Source organism: Petromyzon marinus, chromosome 30, assembly GCF_048934315.1.
Source record: "Petromyzon marinus isolate PM22_M1 ecotype Great Lakes invasive population chromosome 30, UKy_Petmar_22M1.pri1.0, whole genome shotgun sequence".
In the NCBI taxonomy this organism is placed as follows: Eukaryota; Metazoa; Chordata; class Hyperoartia; order Petromyzontiformes; family Petromyzontidae; genus Petromyzon; species Petromyzon marinus.
The window spans coordinates 6,598,236-6,612,906 of NC_133696.1; the positions used below are offsets into that span (position 1 = coordinate 6,598,236).

Here is a 14,671-nt window from a genome sequence, read left to right on the forward strand (position 1 = left end):
TAACATTCCTCGCAAGGCTGCAGCGAGGGAAACTTGCGTCACATCCGTCATAGGAATGTGGAATTTCATCACAAAAACCAGGGTGTTTCTATAGCGCTGTCCCCGACATGATCCATAACGAGCATCACTTGACATCAGCTGTGATAACGCCAGAGCCAGCAGGTGTGTACGGCGGTCTCTCCAAGCCGTGCGATTTTTGGGGGGTTTATTTGACCATACTTCAACCGCACTGGTCAGTGTGGGTTTTGGTGAACTGAGAGTGCACAGGGGACGGGTTCTTGCTCTCACTCGCCGCTGATGTCACTCTGGTTGTCCTCACCCGCGCACCTCCGATTCAGCACGGTGGGCTGCGTACGGTGCGAAAGAAGGTCAGCGCACACATATACGGCGCACAACGTTCGTCGCCCCGGGGATTCGAACCCCGGGCGGGCGGAGTTCAGAGCGGGCGGGGTGCGCTGACCACTGCGCCACCGCTCCCCGCAGTCGAGTGGACGTGTTGAGACGGCTGAACACCGCCGTCCAGTGGAACCGTGGCCCACGTGCAGGCACCGGCGTCGCGGATCAGCTCCAGGGGTCGGCGACCTTGCAAAGAAGAAGAAGAGAATGAGGCATTTCCCTTAATCTAGATTTGAAGTTTTCGTGACTTTTGGAATCCATACTCTTTGGTTCTTTCGGTAGAGTCACGTAGGTAGAAAATAAAATTAAATCACGACGTTTCGGGCGCAACACAAGTGCCCGTCATCAGGTGGAAACAACCCCAGCAATAAACATATTGCTGAAATGGGGGGGGGGGGGGGGGGGACCCGTCGTGATTTAATTTTATTTTATACTTACGTGACTTTACCGAAAGAACCAAAGAGTAGGCATTGCCCTTGTGTTGTTTTCGTCTTCGACTGATCAAAATAGTTCGAGAGCCGCATCACATGCACAGCTACCTATAAACAGACACAGCAGGTAACACGGCAGATGACAACACACATCCTGTCTTCAATAAACAACATAGGTGATGGAATTAACGCAATGAAGACTGCGTCTATTTAGTTAATTTTCCGCTACTGGTTCTTATTTACGAGGACATTGAGCTTGACTGCACATTTCCTTGTCACCACGACATTCCATAGTGGAAAGAGCCGCACGAGGGCAGCCAAAGAGCCGCAAGGGGGCAGCCAAAGAGCCGCACGGGGACAGCCAAAGAGCTGCACGGGGGCAGCCAAAGAGCCGCACGGGGACAGCCAAAGAGCCGCACGGGGGCAGCCAAAGAGCCGCAAGGGGGCAGCCAAAGAGTCGCAATGGGGTAGCCAAAGAGCCTCAAGGGGGCAGCCAAAAAGCCGCAAAGGGGCAGCCAAAGAGCCGCAAAGGGGCAGCCAAAGAGCCGCAAGGGGGCAGCCAAAGAGCCTCAAGGGGGCAGCCAAAGAGCCTCAAGGGGGCAGCCAAAGAGCCTCAAGGGGGCAGCCAAAGATCCTCAAGAGGGCAGCAAAAGAGCAGCAAGGGGGCAGCCAAAGAGCCGCAAGGGGCAGCTAAAGAGTCGCAAGGGGGCAGCCAAAGAGCCGCAAAGGGGCAGCCAAAGAGCCGCAAGGGGGCAGCTAAATAGTCGCAATGGGGTAGCCAAAGAGCCGCACGGGGGCAGCCAAAGAGCCGCAAGGGGGCAGCCAAAGAGCCTCAAGGGGGCAGACAAAGAGCCGCAAGGGGGCAGCCAAAGAGCCTCAAGGGGGCAGCCAAAGAGTCGCAATGGGGTAGCCAAAGAGCCGCACGGGGGCAGCCAAAGAGCCGCAAGGGGGCAGCCAAAGATCCTCAAGGGGGCAGCCAAAGAGCCGCAAGGGGGCAGCCAAAGAGCCGCAAGGGGGCAGCCAAAGAGCCGCAAGGGGGCAGCCAAAGAGCCTCAAGGGGGCAGCCAAAGAGCCGCAAGGGGGCAGCCAAAGAGTCGCAAGGGACAGCCAAAGAGCCTCAAGGGGGCAGCCAAAGAGCCGCACGGGGGCAGCCAAAGAGTCGCAAGGGGGCAGCCAAAGAGCCGCAAGGGGGCAGCCAAAGAGCCGCAAGGGGGCAGCCAAAGAGCCGCAAGGGGGCAGCCAAAGAGCCGCAACAGGGGGGCGTGGGGGCAAAGAGCCGCAGGTTGCCGACCCCTGGAATAATTAACTCGTGGTATTTCGGGCGGGCGTTATAATTCTGTTCGATTCAACTCATCCTCCCGGCGCGGCAGCTGAAACAATTGGGCAAGTTATCTTATACCCCGCAGTGCACCCCCCCCCCCCGCCGCCACGTTATCTCTTTATCTCTACCCGGCAGTATATAGCGGGCGGCAGCTACACGTGGTCGCGTGTGTGGTGGGGTATAGTGTGGGCACTCCCCTCTTCCGAGACGTCTGGTCGGCACGGAAAAGGAGACACCAAGCGAGATCCCCCCAGTGGGGACCCTTCCACCGGCAGGTGGAGGATACGACGTTCCGGGGTCGCGCCTTTACCGTTTTATGCTGCAGTACTTTGCGCCCGTGGAGGCCTTCATCCAGCAGTGGATCGCTCCCGGTTAAGGATGATGATGATGATGTTCATAGCGGTTAAACATTGACGATAAATCTGGCTGTCGCCTGATGAAGCTAGTTGTAATTACTGGCGAAACGTCGTACTCAGACTGTAAATGTTGTGGCTTGGTTCTCCAACACACCGGTGTGCTGTGCTAGTGACGAATTGGCCACGTTCTGTTTACGTGACAACCTTATCTAGTTGGCTGTGTCGGGTGGTGTCGGGTTTAACGACACACTTATATTGTTACGCGATCCAACTCAAAACACCTCCAGTATGGATGATATTTGTCGCGAAGGCCTCCTCCTACTGACGTCTTAAAATGATGCTAATGTTATTTTCCGTCTATATCCAACCGCTTGACCGCCTACACCGAGCCCCGTGGGGTGGTGCCGGGGGAAGGCGATCTGCGAATCCTCACCCCGCGCGAGCCTCTGCGAGGACGACTTCGTCACGCCACCTACTCAGGAGCCCCTGGAGGTGTGCACACATTTTAAATCTAAATCGACCGCTCATTTCTTTGGAACTGATTTTTGTTTTTTTTTAGTGCCGTTGTCCTTCCCCGCGCACCTCCCATGAGCACGGCTGGCTAACGCACGGTGCGAAAGACGTTCGACGTTCCGTGCCGTTTGTGTTCGCCTCCCCCCATGCCATGGGTGTCGAGGAGGCTGCAGTACTCCGGCTAGCCAGCAGATGGCGGTACAGCAACAGGGTGGAAAAAAAAATCTCCGTCGGATTCCATGGGATGGGCGATTAAACTCATCATAATGGTCGGTTAAAATCTCGGTCGGATCAATGGGATTGGCGGGGCATGGAGAGTTATCCCCCTCACAGGCATGCGTCCTCTCCCGGTGCTCCGTTTTCCCACACATGTGTGCACATTCATCGGCTGTAAACATCTTAATGTATGGAGGAGCGCAGAGCTCGAGTGATTATATCGGTGGCGCCGGCGTGTCGTGTGGCTGCTGCCTTCCCGCTCGTCTGAGGTCCATCCCCCGAGCCTCCGAGCCGTTCTCTATCTACGAGAGTGAGCTAAATACGCTCAGAATCGGAATCTTTACTTTTTCCCCGGAGGAATCCGATGAGCTGCGAAGCTCTTTTTACACAGACGTCCAGTAAGAGGCGGGTCAGATAGTGCGGCGGCGGCGCGTTTCAAGTTGTAAGCAGCAACATGACAAAACAACAAAGATCCCCCGTATAGCCTTGACAGACTATTGGGGAAAGTGCTGTTAGCGAGCAGCACCTATGAGAGCCAGCATAGCACACGAGAGGGTGGGTGACCAACACCACGCCCAGCCGCTTTTGTCTCCCCCATGGCGATGTTTACACACCGCACCAGGTTACTCATTTGAGACTGAGTCGACCTAGAGGAGGCCCAGGACGGGTTCAGATAACCGCCACCGGTATTGGCCATGAGGGGGAATCGAACTCGAGTCAATGGGGTTGTAGCGTAGGGTGCTAACCACTACACTAACGCTGTCCACGAAACACCACAGACACACACGCATTCTATAAACCAACAGAAGTGAGATGAGATTAGTTCTTAATATATCACGTAAATGAAATTTATTATCATTAATAATATTATCATATTTATATCGTTTCACTTTCCATGGGAGATGTTCCCACACGTTGCGGTCGCTACAGTAGAAAGGCACACGCGGCTTTGTGCTCTCAAGCCAAGAGAGACAGAGCGAATCATATCTATAACAAGCACAGAGAGACAGCACATCGTCAGAACAACATCACCCCCGCACCTCCGATTAGCACGGTTGGCTACGTACGGTGCGAAACAAGTAATACGTAGTTTCATTATCAGCATCATCCGAAGACGTATTTCTCTTTTAGAACATCACTACCGAAATAAGGCGCGCCTTCATTTCAGCCTGAGCTCTGGAAAATATTCATTTACCCTTGAAATGATTACATAAAAATTAAGCTCTGACTATCAGCTGGGGGGGGGGGGGGGCGGGGGGAGGGAGTAGCGTCCACTAGAGGCCGCTCCATTACATCGAATATATTCGCGTGCACAACAGGTATTTTGTCAAACCAGTGCTGGGCGAAAAACTAAGGCTGATGATTGTAGTCGTGGCTTGGGAAGGCCTTCATCCAGCAGTGGACTGGCTGGCTGCTGATGATTAATCAATGCCCCCCCTCCCCTCATCACTAGCAGTGAGATGTACAAATGCTACTCACGGTGATCATGCGTTATCTTAAGTGCAAACTTCCGATTTGTCGTCAATGTTTAATCTCAGCCGGAACAGCCCAGCACGCTCACCCTGGTGTAATCGTGACCAAACTAACACCAACCCCGCCTTCTTGCGTTCATCTCATTTTCTAACCTGTTCCTATGATTATGGAATAATTAGAGTACAATACAATACGTATAGGATTGTTATTATGGAGAAGCTTAGCTTGTGGCAGTGCCTTACACCGGTAATTCTCTACGCTACCCCAAGCTTGCCTGTAAAGCTCTGATTGTAACAATTGCAGGCAAAGTGCAATTCACACGAAAATGAATCCCGCGCAGAACATCGAATTTAATCTCAATACAGAAACTACGAATATTGTTGCACACTTACGTGTGGGGAGTGTTTCATGGATATTATGTACACTTTGGTAATTGTGTTACCAACACAGTGGCATGCTGATGAAGACTACAAAACACAATACCGGTCCAAATCTGCAAGTTTAAAATGATCTCCACCCTCGCTATTGACAGCGTTATACACATAGAGGTTGACATACGCTCTGGTTCTTTCTGTAAAGTCAAGTAGGTAGAAAAATAATAATAAAAGAACACGACGTTTCGGTCGCAACACAAGCGTCCGTTATCAGGTGAGAAGCGTCGTGATATTTATATATATTTTTTATCAACTTTATTTTTTATTATTTAATTGTTAGTATTTTTCTATCTACGTGACTTTACCGAAAGACCCAAATAATATTCTCTCTCTCTGTTCTGCATTGAATTCCTTCCCCCGCCGAATTCTCCAGGGTTGCTCCCATACGATGTAACACACATACAGGGTAGGGCGTAAATGTTTTTTTAACACTTTATATGGGGCTATCGTTTAAATTGGAAAAGAACGGATAATAATAATATACTTGTTACGTGATAACAAAAGTATGTTGATAGCTTCAAAAAGTCAAAGAGCCTCCCACTTGTCAACGCGTGGCCTGGAATCTTCTCCAGGTGGTCTCCAGAGCCAGGAGGAGACACATTTCTCGTGGAGTTGTTGCAAATTCTCCGAAGTGTTAACATTTTTGTTTGAAGCATCCTGTATATATGTGACAGCAAATGTGCTATGAAGAAGGCCCATTGCGAGAAACGTCATCTATTATACATGGGGTATTTTTTTACCTTTTAAGGCCACAGTTTAATTAAAAAAAACTAAACCGGGCTTGTGCGGGAAGCGTGACTTGTTGTGCAGGGCACTTGAGGGCTAACGGGGGTTGATGGAGCGTGGTCGAGATGAAAGACGGAATGGCATCCGTGGTGGTGGTGGTGTTGGTGGTGGTTGTCGTCATTCCGATGGATGTCGTCTCGATTATGAGAGTGTAACAATGCAACCGATTGCCGCATCATGGTCGAATGCCCATTACATTACAGCAGTTATGCGTTGTCATGACATCGATTTGTCTACAGACGGTCGCGATAATATCCTTAATCAATACGTCGTGAACACAAGCAACACGTGCATTTTAAAATTGGCGCTTAAATTACTAGGTGAGTACGTTAATACGCGTGTAAAACAAATAAAATAAAACACACCAGCTAAAATTACTTACTGACATCCTCATAACATAATACAACTGTCATTTAACAAATATCATATAAACTAGCCGCCATAGCACTATATATCATAGCTCAAGCCGAAGTAAAAAAGACACACACGTTTGCCTTGTTTAGAATGTTAAACAAAATACAGTCCCCTGCCACAGTAGCGAGCTAGACTTTAACATTTAAAACAGTAGATAAAGAGGGGGAGGGGGGGCGGAGGGGGCACGTGACTTCGTCTCACCCCCCCTCCCCACTCCCGCGGCCACACGACGCAAAGTCCCGCGAACTAAACGGGGACCCCACTCCACGAACTTCCATCCGTCACCGCAAGCATCCCTTAAGCCATGGGGTGCACCCCCTGGGGTTGCGAGATGCCCTTTCTGGTGGTGCGAGACACGGTCAGATTTTATTTTTTAGAAGGTAAATCATCGAAACACAAATTAAGCACGGGCACGTGAGCACAAACACTTTGTTTCATCGAACCTACGTACTTATTCACGTTATATATATTTTTTACGATTGATACCCAAGGAGTGCAAGGGCTGCAATAAAGGTGAAGAACCACTGCCCGAATCCGCACTGATCGGGTGCTGTGCTAATCGTGCTGATGCTGCTGTTGCTGCTACTCCTACTGGCGCTGTTATTGCTGCTGCTGCTGCTACTGGCGGTGCTAGGGACGTTCTAGTCCTGGTGGCGCTGTTACCGCTGCTACTGGCGGTGCTGCTGCTGTTGGTGCTGTCCGTGCTGCTGGTGGTGCTGATGGCGCTGCTCGCGGTGCTGCTGGTGCCGCTGCTGGTGCTGCCCCTTGTGCTGCTGCTAGTACTGCTGTTGGCTCTGCTCGTGCTATTCTCGTCCTACTGGCGCTGCCTGCGAGTGCTGTTGCTGCTGCTGCTGCTGCTGCCTGTAGGGACGCTGCTGCCGCGAGGGGGCGCCCGCGTGCGAACGCGCACGCGGGCCTGCGCGTCACAGGCGCGCAAACGCGCGCGCGTCACAGGCGCGTGTCCTGCATGAGGCCCGCGAGCGGGTCGTCTCCCGAGCTCACGTTGTCCAGCGGCACGACCCACGCGTCAACTCCCACCGAGGGGGACGCCATCATCCTGGCGGGCGCGGCCCGGCCTGGCGGGCGGAGCGGGGGGCTCGTGTCGCACCTCCACGCCTCGTCGGGCCAGCCGTCTGCCGCAGCCGCCGCAGACGCAGCCGCTGCCGGGCCGCCCGCGATCGCCTCCATCGCCGGGTTGTCGTGGCAACCGCCGTTGCTGTTCCCGCCGTTGTCGTGGCAACCGTTCTCGTAGCAGGGGTTCTCGAGCACCTGGTGGTCGTTGTGGACGTACTTTGCGCGAGGAGGACGAGAGGGAGAGAGAGATGGTGAGCGTGCATCAGGCGTGGTCAATCCACTGGCTGGGCGAAGGCCGCCACAAGCCGCCGCTAAACTGATGACCTCTCACGATCCCGCGATGACTTTTGACTGACCGGGCGTTCTCGTTGGGTCACGATCTCCTAAAGTGTAGTGGGCCTACTGCATTAGATTCCAATAGAGCTCCATGCCGCACTATTCAACGTTACTGTTGCTTAATTCGCAAAGCACTCGTTCAGCAGTTGCCTCAACATTTTTTTTCTTCCGATAAACTGCAGATTTCTTACAACCCGTCCAGGAGTTTGAGGCCCTCAAACGCGGAAACATTAGCCGCCCATCGGCAAGATGCGAAACAACATTGCCAACAAGGCATGGGCAACGTGACTCGGCGATAGTCACGCAAAGTTCACTTTGTTTAACGGGGCAAGGAATCGAGAGAGCAGGATATGGTCACAAAATAGAGGTTTTTTTGGGGTTAGATCGCGTAAATATATAAATGTGTCATTAAAATTCGCCACCACCCGACACAGCCAACTAGTAAGGGTTGTCACGTAAACAGAACGTGCCCAATTCGTCGCTAGCACAGCACACCGGTGTGTTGGAGAGCCAAGCCACAACATTTACAAGCGGAGTACGACGTTTCGCCAGTAATTACAACTCGCTTCATCAGGTGACAGCCAGAGTTGTGGTCACATTTGGTCACATTCGCAAGAGTCTTCGTTGCCCCCCCTATTTGCAGATTAATGCACCCAGGTCACTCTTGCAATTGAAAATTCGAATGTTTGTATGTTGAACTTCTTTCGCACCGTACGTAGACAACTCGTGCAAATTGTAGGTGCGGGGGAAGGATAACAAACTAAACACAAAAAGGCAATAAAAAATGGGTTTGTCAATCTAGATCAGTGGTTCTTAACCTGGGTTCGATCGAACCCCAGGGGTTCGGTGAGTCGATCTCAGGGGTTCGGCAGAGCCCCCGCCACGGAGGTCCGGACACACTTGAATTATTGTGTAAATTTGTGATGACACACACGGCCCGCTTGGCCATCACTGGCTGCAGATGATCATGCTACACTGCTTGGCCAATCAGCGCTGCGGGGAATTTAGTGCGTACTCAGTAGTCAACGTGTGACTGTTGTTGTCGTACGTCGTGTGATTTCTTTAATATTTTATCCATACTAACTATGTCGGGCAAAAGAAGAAAGTGGTCGGACGAATATGTACAACATGGATTCTCATGTATCACGGAACGTGATGGGAGTGAGCGTCCTATCTGCATGATTTGCAACGCCAAGTTGAGCAACTCTAGTCTTGCACCGGCAAAACTAAAGGAACACTTCTTGAAGCTGCATGGAGACGGGGAATACAAGAACACAACACTTGCTGAATTCAGGGTGAAGAGAGCCAGATTCGATGAAAGGGCCACTCTGCCTGCTCTTGGATTCGTACCTGTTAACAAACCGATCCTGACAGCATCGTACGAAGTTGCTTACCTGATCGCAAAGCAGGGCAAGCCACACACCATTGGTGAAACACTTGTGAAACCAGCTGCATTAAAGATGGCGAATCTGATACTCGGAACAGCGGCCGAAGGTAAATTATCCCAAATTCCCCTTTCAAATGACACCGTCAGTGACAGAATAGAAGACATGAGTAAAGACATCTTGGCTCAAGTAGTCGCGGATCTGATTTCAAGCCCGGCAAAATTCAGCCTTCAACTCGACGAAACCACAGACGTTTCTGATCTAAGCCAGCTTGCTGTTTTTGTACGCTATGTGAAAGACGACATGATAAAAGAAGAGTTTTTATTTTGTAAGCCTCTTACAACAACAACGAAGGCAGCCGATGTGAAGAAGCTTGTGGATGACTTCTTCAGAGACAACAATCTTTCATGGGATATGGTTTCTGCAGTTTGTACGGACGGAGCTCCAGTCATGCTGGGAAGAAAGTCTGGTTTTGGTGCGCTAGTAAAGGCCGATGCACCACACATCATTGTGACGCATTGTATTCTGCACAGGCATGCGTTGGCAACAAAAACCTTACCTCCAAAAATGACAGAAGTATTAAAAACTGTGGTGGAATGTGTGAACTATGTGCGAAAAAGTGCTCTGAGGCACCGCATCTTCAGTGAGCTGTGTAAAGAAATGGGCTCTGAATTTGAGGTACTTCTGCTCCATTCTAATATTCGGTGGTTATCCCGGGGACAGGTGCTGAATCGTGTTTTTGCCATGCGTGTGGAATTAGCCCTGTTTTTGCAAGAGCACCAACACTGCCATGCAGATTGCTTCAAAAATCCTGAGTTCATTCTCATTTTAGCGTACATGGCTGATATATTCGCAGCTCTCAATCATCTCAATCAGCAGATGCAGGGTGGTGGAGTCAATATCATGGAAGCGGAACAACACCTGAAGGCTTTTCAAAAAAAACTACCGTTATGGAAACGACGAACAGAGAACAATAACTTCGCAAACTTCCCGCTTCTGGACGACTGTGCAAGTAAGATCGAAGATGTGTCTGGAATCGGAGATATTTCTGTATCCACGGAACTGAAGCAAACAATTGCCACGCACTTAGATGAGCTTGCAAAGTCTCTCGACGGATATTTCCCTACAAGAGAGTCATATCCAGCATGGGTGAGACAGCCGTTCACGTTTGCTGTTGAAACAGCAGATGTCAATGATGAATTCCTCGACGAAATCATTGAAATTCAGCAGAGCCAGGTTCAACAGCAACTTTTCAGAACAACAACGCTCTCAACGTTTTGGTGTCGACAAATGAACAAGTATCCAGTTATTGCTAAGAAAGCCCTGGATTTTTTATACCATTTGTTACAACATATCTTTGTGAGCAATCCTTTTCGAGGATGCTGGACATAAAAACGAAGAAAAGGAACAGACTTTGCTGTGAAAATGACATGAGAGTGGCACTTGCCAAGGTGAAGCCACGCATATCTGAACTGATCTCTCAAAGGCAACAGCAGAAGTCACATTGATTTACAGGTATGTAATTTGTTGTGAGTTTATGCATTGTGTTGGTTTTATTCTTTGAACAAGGTAATGTTCATTCACGGCACATTTTGTGTACCAGTAAAAAACATATCTATGTCTTGAATTTGAAAAAAATCACATTTTATTTTTCACTAAAGTGGGGTTCGGTGAATGCGCATATGAAACTGGTGGGGTTCGGTACCTCCAACAAGGTTAAGAACCACTGATCTAGATGCTTTGAACGTGCATAGCCCCCCAGTGGCTTTCCAATATCGGACGGAAGAGCGTTCCAGACGGCCGCAGTGACCGTCTCTGGTTGATGGCCAGCCAGGACGTGATGGTGGTTTACGATTCACTTCGTGATCTCGTGTGGATTATAAACAGTGGCAATCATCGTCTCCCTCGCCCCCCCCCTCCCTCCCTCCCCTACTTGCCACACTAACAAAGACAAATATCCCCCGTCTGGCCTGAACCAGACTGTTGGGGCAAGTGCTGTTAGCGAGCACCTATAAAGGCCGACACGGCACGCACCCAGGGCCACACTCGTGCGCTATGAGACTCATCCTACTGGCACCCTTGTATAGTTGTCGCTCCGGTGAGATAAACAAAAGCAAACTAAAAACTCAGCGTTGGGTGGCGGGGGGGGGGGTTACGACTGCCTAAGTGTTGCCGCCACGGCCGCCGCCGCCACCGCCTGCTCACCCAGCTCTTGTTGCGCGTGCGCCGCTTGCTGTAGAGCAGCATTGCGGACACGAGCAGCACGAGGCACGAGCAGCCCACGGCGAGCAACACGGTGCGCACGTTGTGACGCGGGCCGCCCGGACGCTCGGCACCCGCCGCCTGGTGGCCGCTGTCGGAGCTGTCGGGCTCGGTCACGGCCTGGGGGGGGGGGGGGGGGCGGTGGGTGGGTGGGGGGGTTGTGAGGAACACAAAGACAAAGACACGTGCATGAAGATCACCCACGTGTTGTTTTAACAGACTGTTGGGGGCGAGTTGTTGTTAGTGAGGAGCAAGCTGATCGGAGGCCGGCACGGCGCACGAGGGGGTGGGTGGCCAGCACCACAAAGACAAAGATCCCCCGTAGAGCCTTAACGGATTGTTGGGGGCAAGTGTTGCTGGTGAGGAGCAAGCTGATCGGAGGCCGGCACGGCACATGGGGTGGGCGGTCAGCACCACGCCTGGTCGCCTTTGTCTCCACAGTGGTGATGTTTACACACCACACCAGGTATTAATCTGAGGCTAAGTCGACCTAGGGGAGGCTCACGACCCGTTCAGATAATCCTCACTGGTTTTGGCCGCGAACGGGAATCAAACTCGGGTCGCCGGGTTCGTAGCGCAGCGCATTAACCGTTGCGCCACCGCTCCCCACCACTGCAGACATATACGCATACATACAAACGTACATTTCGGGTTGTCACTATTTCTACTGTAGACCAAACCATACTTCTCAGGTGAGAACTGAAGAGGCCATGTTGAGTCTCCCATGCAATCTGGACGTGGACCTGGATTGATCGTGGCTTATAATGATGATGACCGGTAGATGTACCCGTTGCAATCCTCCACTCCTATAGCCCTGATTGATGTTGGAGCCCGCGCAAGAGATTTAGGCTGTGTCGAGTGAGAATGGACAGGGCAGGTCAAGGGTAGAGAAAACTTGCGTCAATAGCCCCCCCACACACACACCGCCCAACACCCCGGAATTCAACTTGGTGCGTGGGTCATGCCCTATCGCGGCTGTTTATTTTAAAAGTTATTTAAAGCGTACATGTTGGCTTGTTTTTCCCTTCTTCTTGTTAATACGTAAAGGAACACGTGTGTGTTTGTATAGCGTTAATTCCGGGCTCAATTTGTATAAAAAAAAATGACACCGCTACATTCTCTACATTCGTGAGGAGTCTAGTGTAATTCACGGATTGCCATTAAAACAGTCTTTTGCTTTTAAATTATCCCAGTACAACTTTCATGTTGTTTTAATTATTATTATTTCGTTTTGTCCACCCCCAACCCATCCCCATATTTGATCCCAATGAAGCCCCCGGCGTCGCGTTACGGGACCGCGCATCCCAGCGTTCCTCATTGCAAGGCCCGCGAGCCACTAGTGGTCCCTGGTGGCCTTTAGTGCGTCCCCCTGGCGTGCCCCCCCCCCGACCAATACACAACGTGTGAAAACAGTCCCCCCCCCCCCATCGTCATCTGCGTGTTGTCAAACCGCGAATGGTTTCGAATGTGCGGCGGCCCTCGCACTGACGATGTCTTATCGGCGAAAGTGGCCCACTCTCCCCCCCCCCCACTCTCTGAAAATGAGTGAAGATCTCTGGGTGTGCCCCTCCCGGCCCAAACCGTGCGACCCTTGGCCTGGAAGATAGACGCACAGTGGTGACATCGCCGTGTTCCGCCGAGAGCGGGAACCAGAAATAAAAAAAAAAGAAAACCCGTTCACTTTTCTGGCAATCGCCTGACGACGCCGGTTGTTGTGACCACGAGCGTGAACGCCGTCAGCTCATATTGTCAGCGTCGACGTGGGTTTGCTCTCCAGCACCCAACCGGTGGTGTTGAAGTAGATTCGCGCTTTGTGACGTTCTGTTCCGCGCGACCGACAAACCTTGCTGATTGGCTGTGTCAGGGTGGAGGTGGGTTTAGGACGCATTGACATTTACGCAAATTTAGGCCAACATAAAACATATTTTAATTACGAATGATGTTGGTCAGTCTTCATTGCAAGGCCCCGCGAGCCGCTGGTGGACCATTTTGGCCTTTAGTGCGGCCCCCGACACTACACAAATACAAAAAAAAAACACCTCCCCATCATTATAGTGCTGTCAAACCTCCAATGATTTCAAATGCGTGATGCCTCTCACACTGATGTCTCATCGGCGAAAGTGCCTCCACCCTCCCTCTGAAATTTAGCGAAGAACACTGCTCTACATGTGAAATTAAAATAACCAAGCAGACAGTATGCCGCCTCCTTCCCATGCACAATCCCTCCCTCCACGTGAGAAAGTTTAATCTTTATAATGTACACATCCCACCAGCCGCACGGCCTTCTGGGACTTACAATAATGATTTACTTCAGTAGCATTAGTTCAGCACAAGCAACACTTTGGTAGTTGTTGGAGTTCACAGCCGTGGGGGGGATGTAAGAGTGGGGGGGGGGGGGGGGGCAGGGGAGTAATGGGGTTTGTGTCTGAGGGTGGAAGGGGTAAGAAGGGAGGGGAAGCGGGGGGGGGGGGTTCTCCGTGATGGAACGGAGGGGTACGGGGAACGCGAGGAATGTTCGGTGCATGCCACGTGCGTGTGTGCGTTACATCAGGCTGACGGGAACTGAGGATCTCGGTGGGCTTTACCTGGTAAAATAAAGTAGTTGCGTTTATTTGTACGTATACATTTTAGTGATTTGCTGACCTTTCCTCTACTCTGCGCTCTTATCTCCTGCCTTTGTTGTTGTAGTAACGTTCTGACCCGCCCCTACTGGATAGCTGTGAGAAAGAGCTTCATAGCTCATCGGATTCCTCCAGCCTAAATAAATATTCTTATTCTGACATAAATGCGCGGACAACGCGCCTCCTTCGCGAGCCTGTCCCTGCACATGAACACATCCTTTGTATTCCGTCGCTGTTGTTTTCACACATCCCATCGGCTGCACCGGCCTTTTTTTTGCCAGTGCATCATTTCAGCAGAATCTGTTCAATACAAAGTAACAAAAACAAATATCTCTGGACCGGTTTCGACATTCACTGTCTCATCGGCAGAGGCTGGCTTGCTGGAACCAATGCTGGTGAATTACCAGATGTTCATAGAGAAGGAAGGACCCTCTCGCTTGCAGATTGGGAGGATCCTTCAGAGCGAGTGGCTGATGTGAGTCCCAATGACGCTCTCGAAGGGCTAGAGAGTTGTAATTTGGCACGGATATATATCAGCATTTATACTACATTTATACTGTGCCAATAAAGTAACAACAGTATGAGAACGCCGGGTTTTATTTTTTTGCCTAGGGGACCCCCTGATAGCAGCTGTCCCTGTAGTGGAGTTGGGT

General features: G+C 51.1%; 1 protein-coding gene across 1 annotated transcript in view; it reads right to left on the reverse strand.

Moving 5' to 3' along the window:
• Positions 1-4,056: 4,056 nt before the first annotated feature.
• Positions 4,057-14,671, reverse strand: part of LOC116947520 (uncharacterized) — a 31,278-nt gene continuing 20,663 nt past the window's right edge. Inside the window, exons 4-5 of the mRNA XM_032963363.2 lie at positions 11,341-11,517; positions 4,057-7,630 (exon numbers count right to left, since the gene is read on the reverse strand). Of these exons, the coding sequence (XP_032819254.2) occupies positions 7,289-7,630; positions 11,341-11,517 (519 nt within the window). The 3' untranslated portion in view covers positions 4,057-7,288. The remainder of the gene's footprint in view (positions 7,631-11,340; positions 11,518-14,671) is intronic.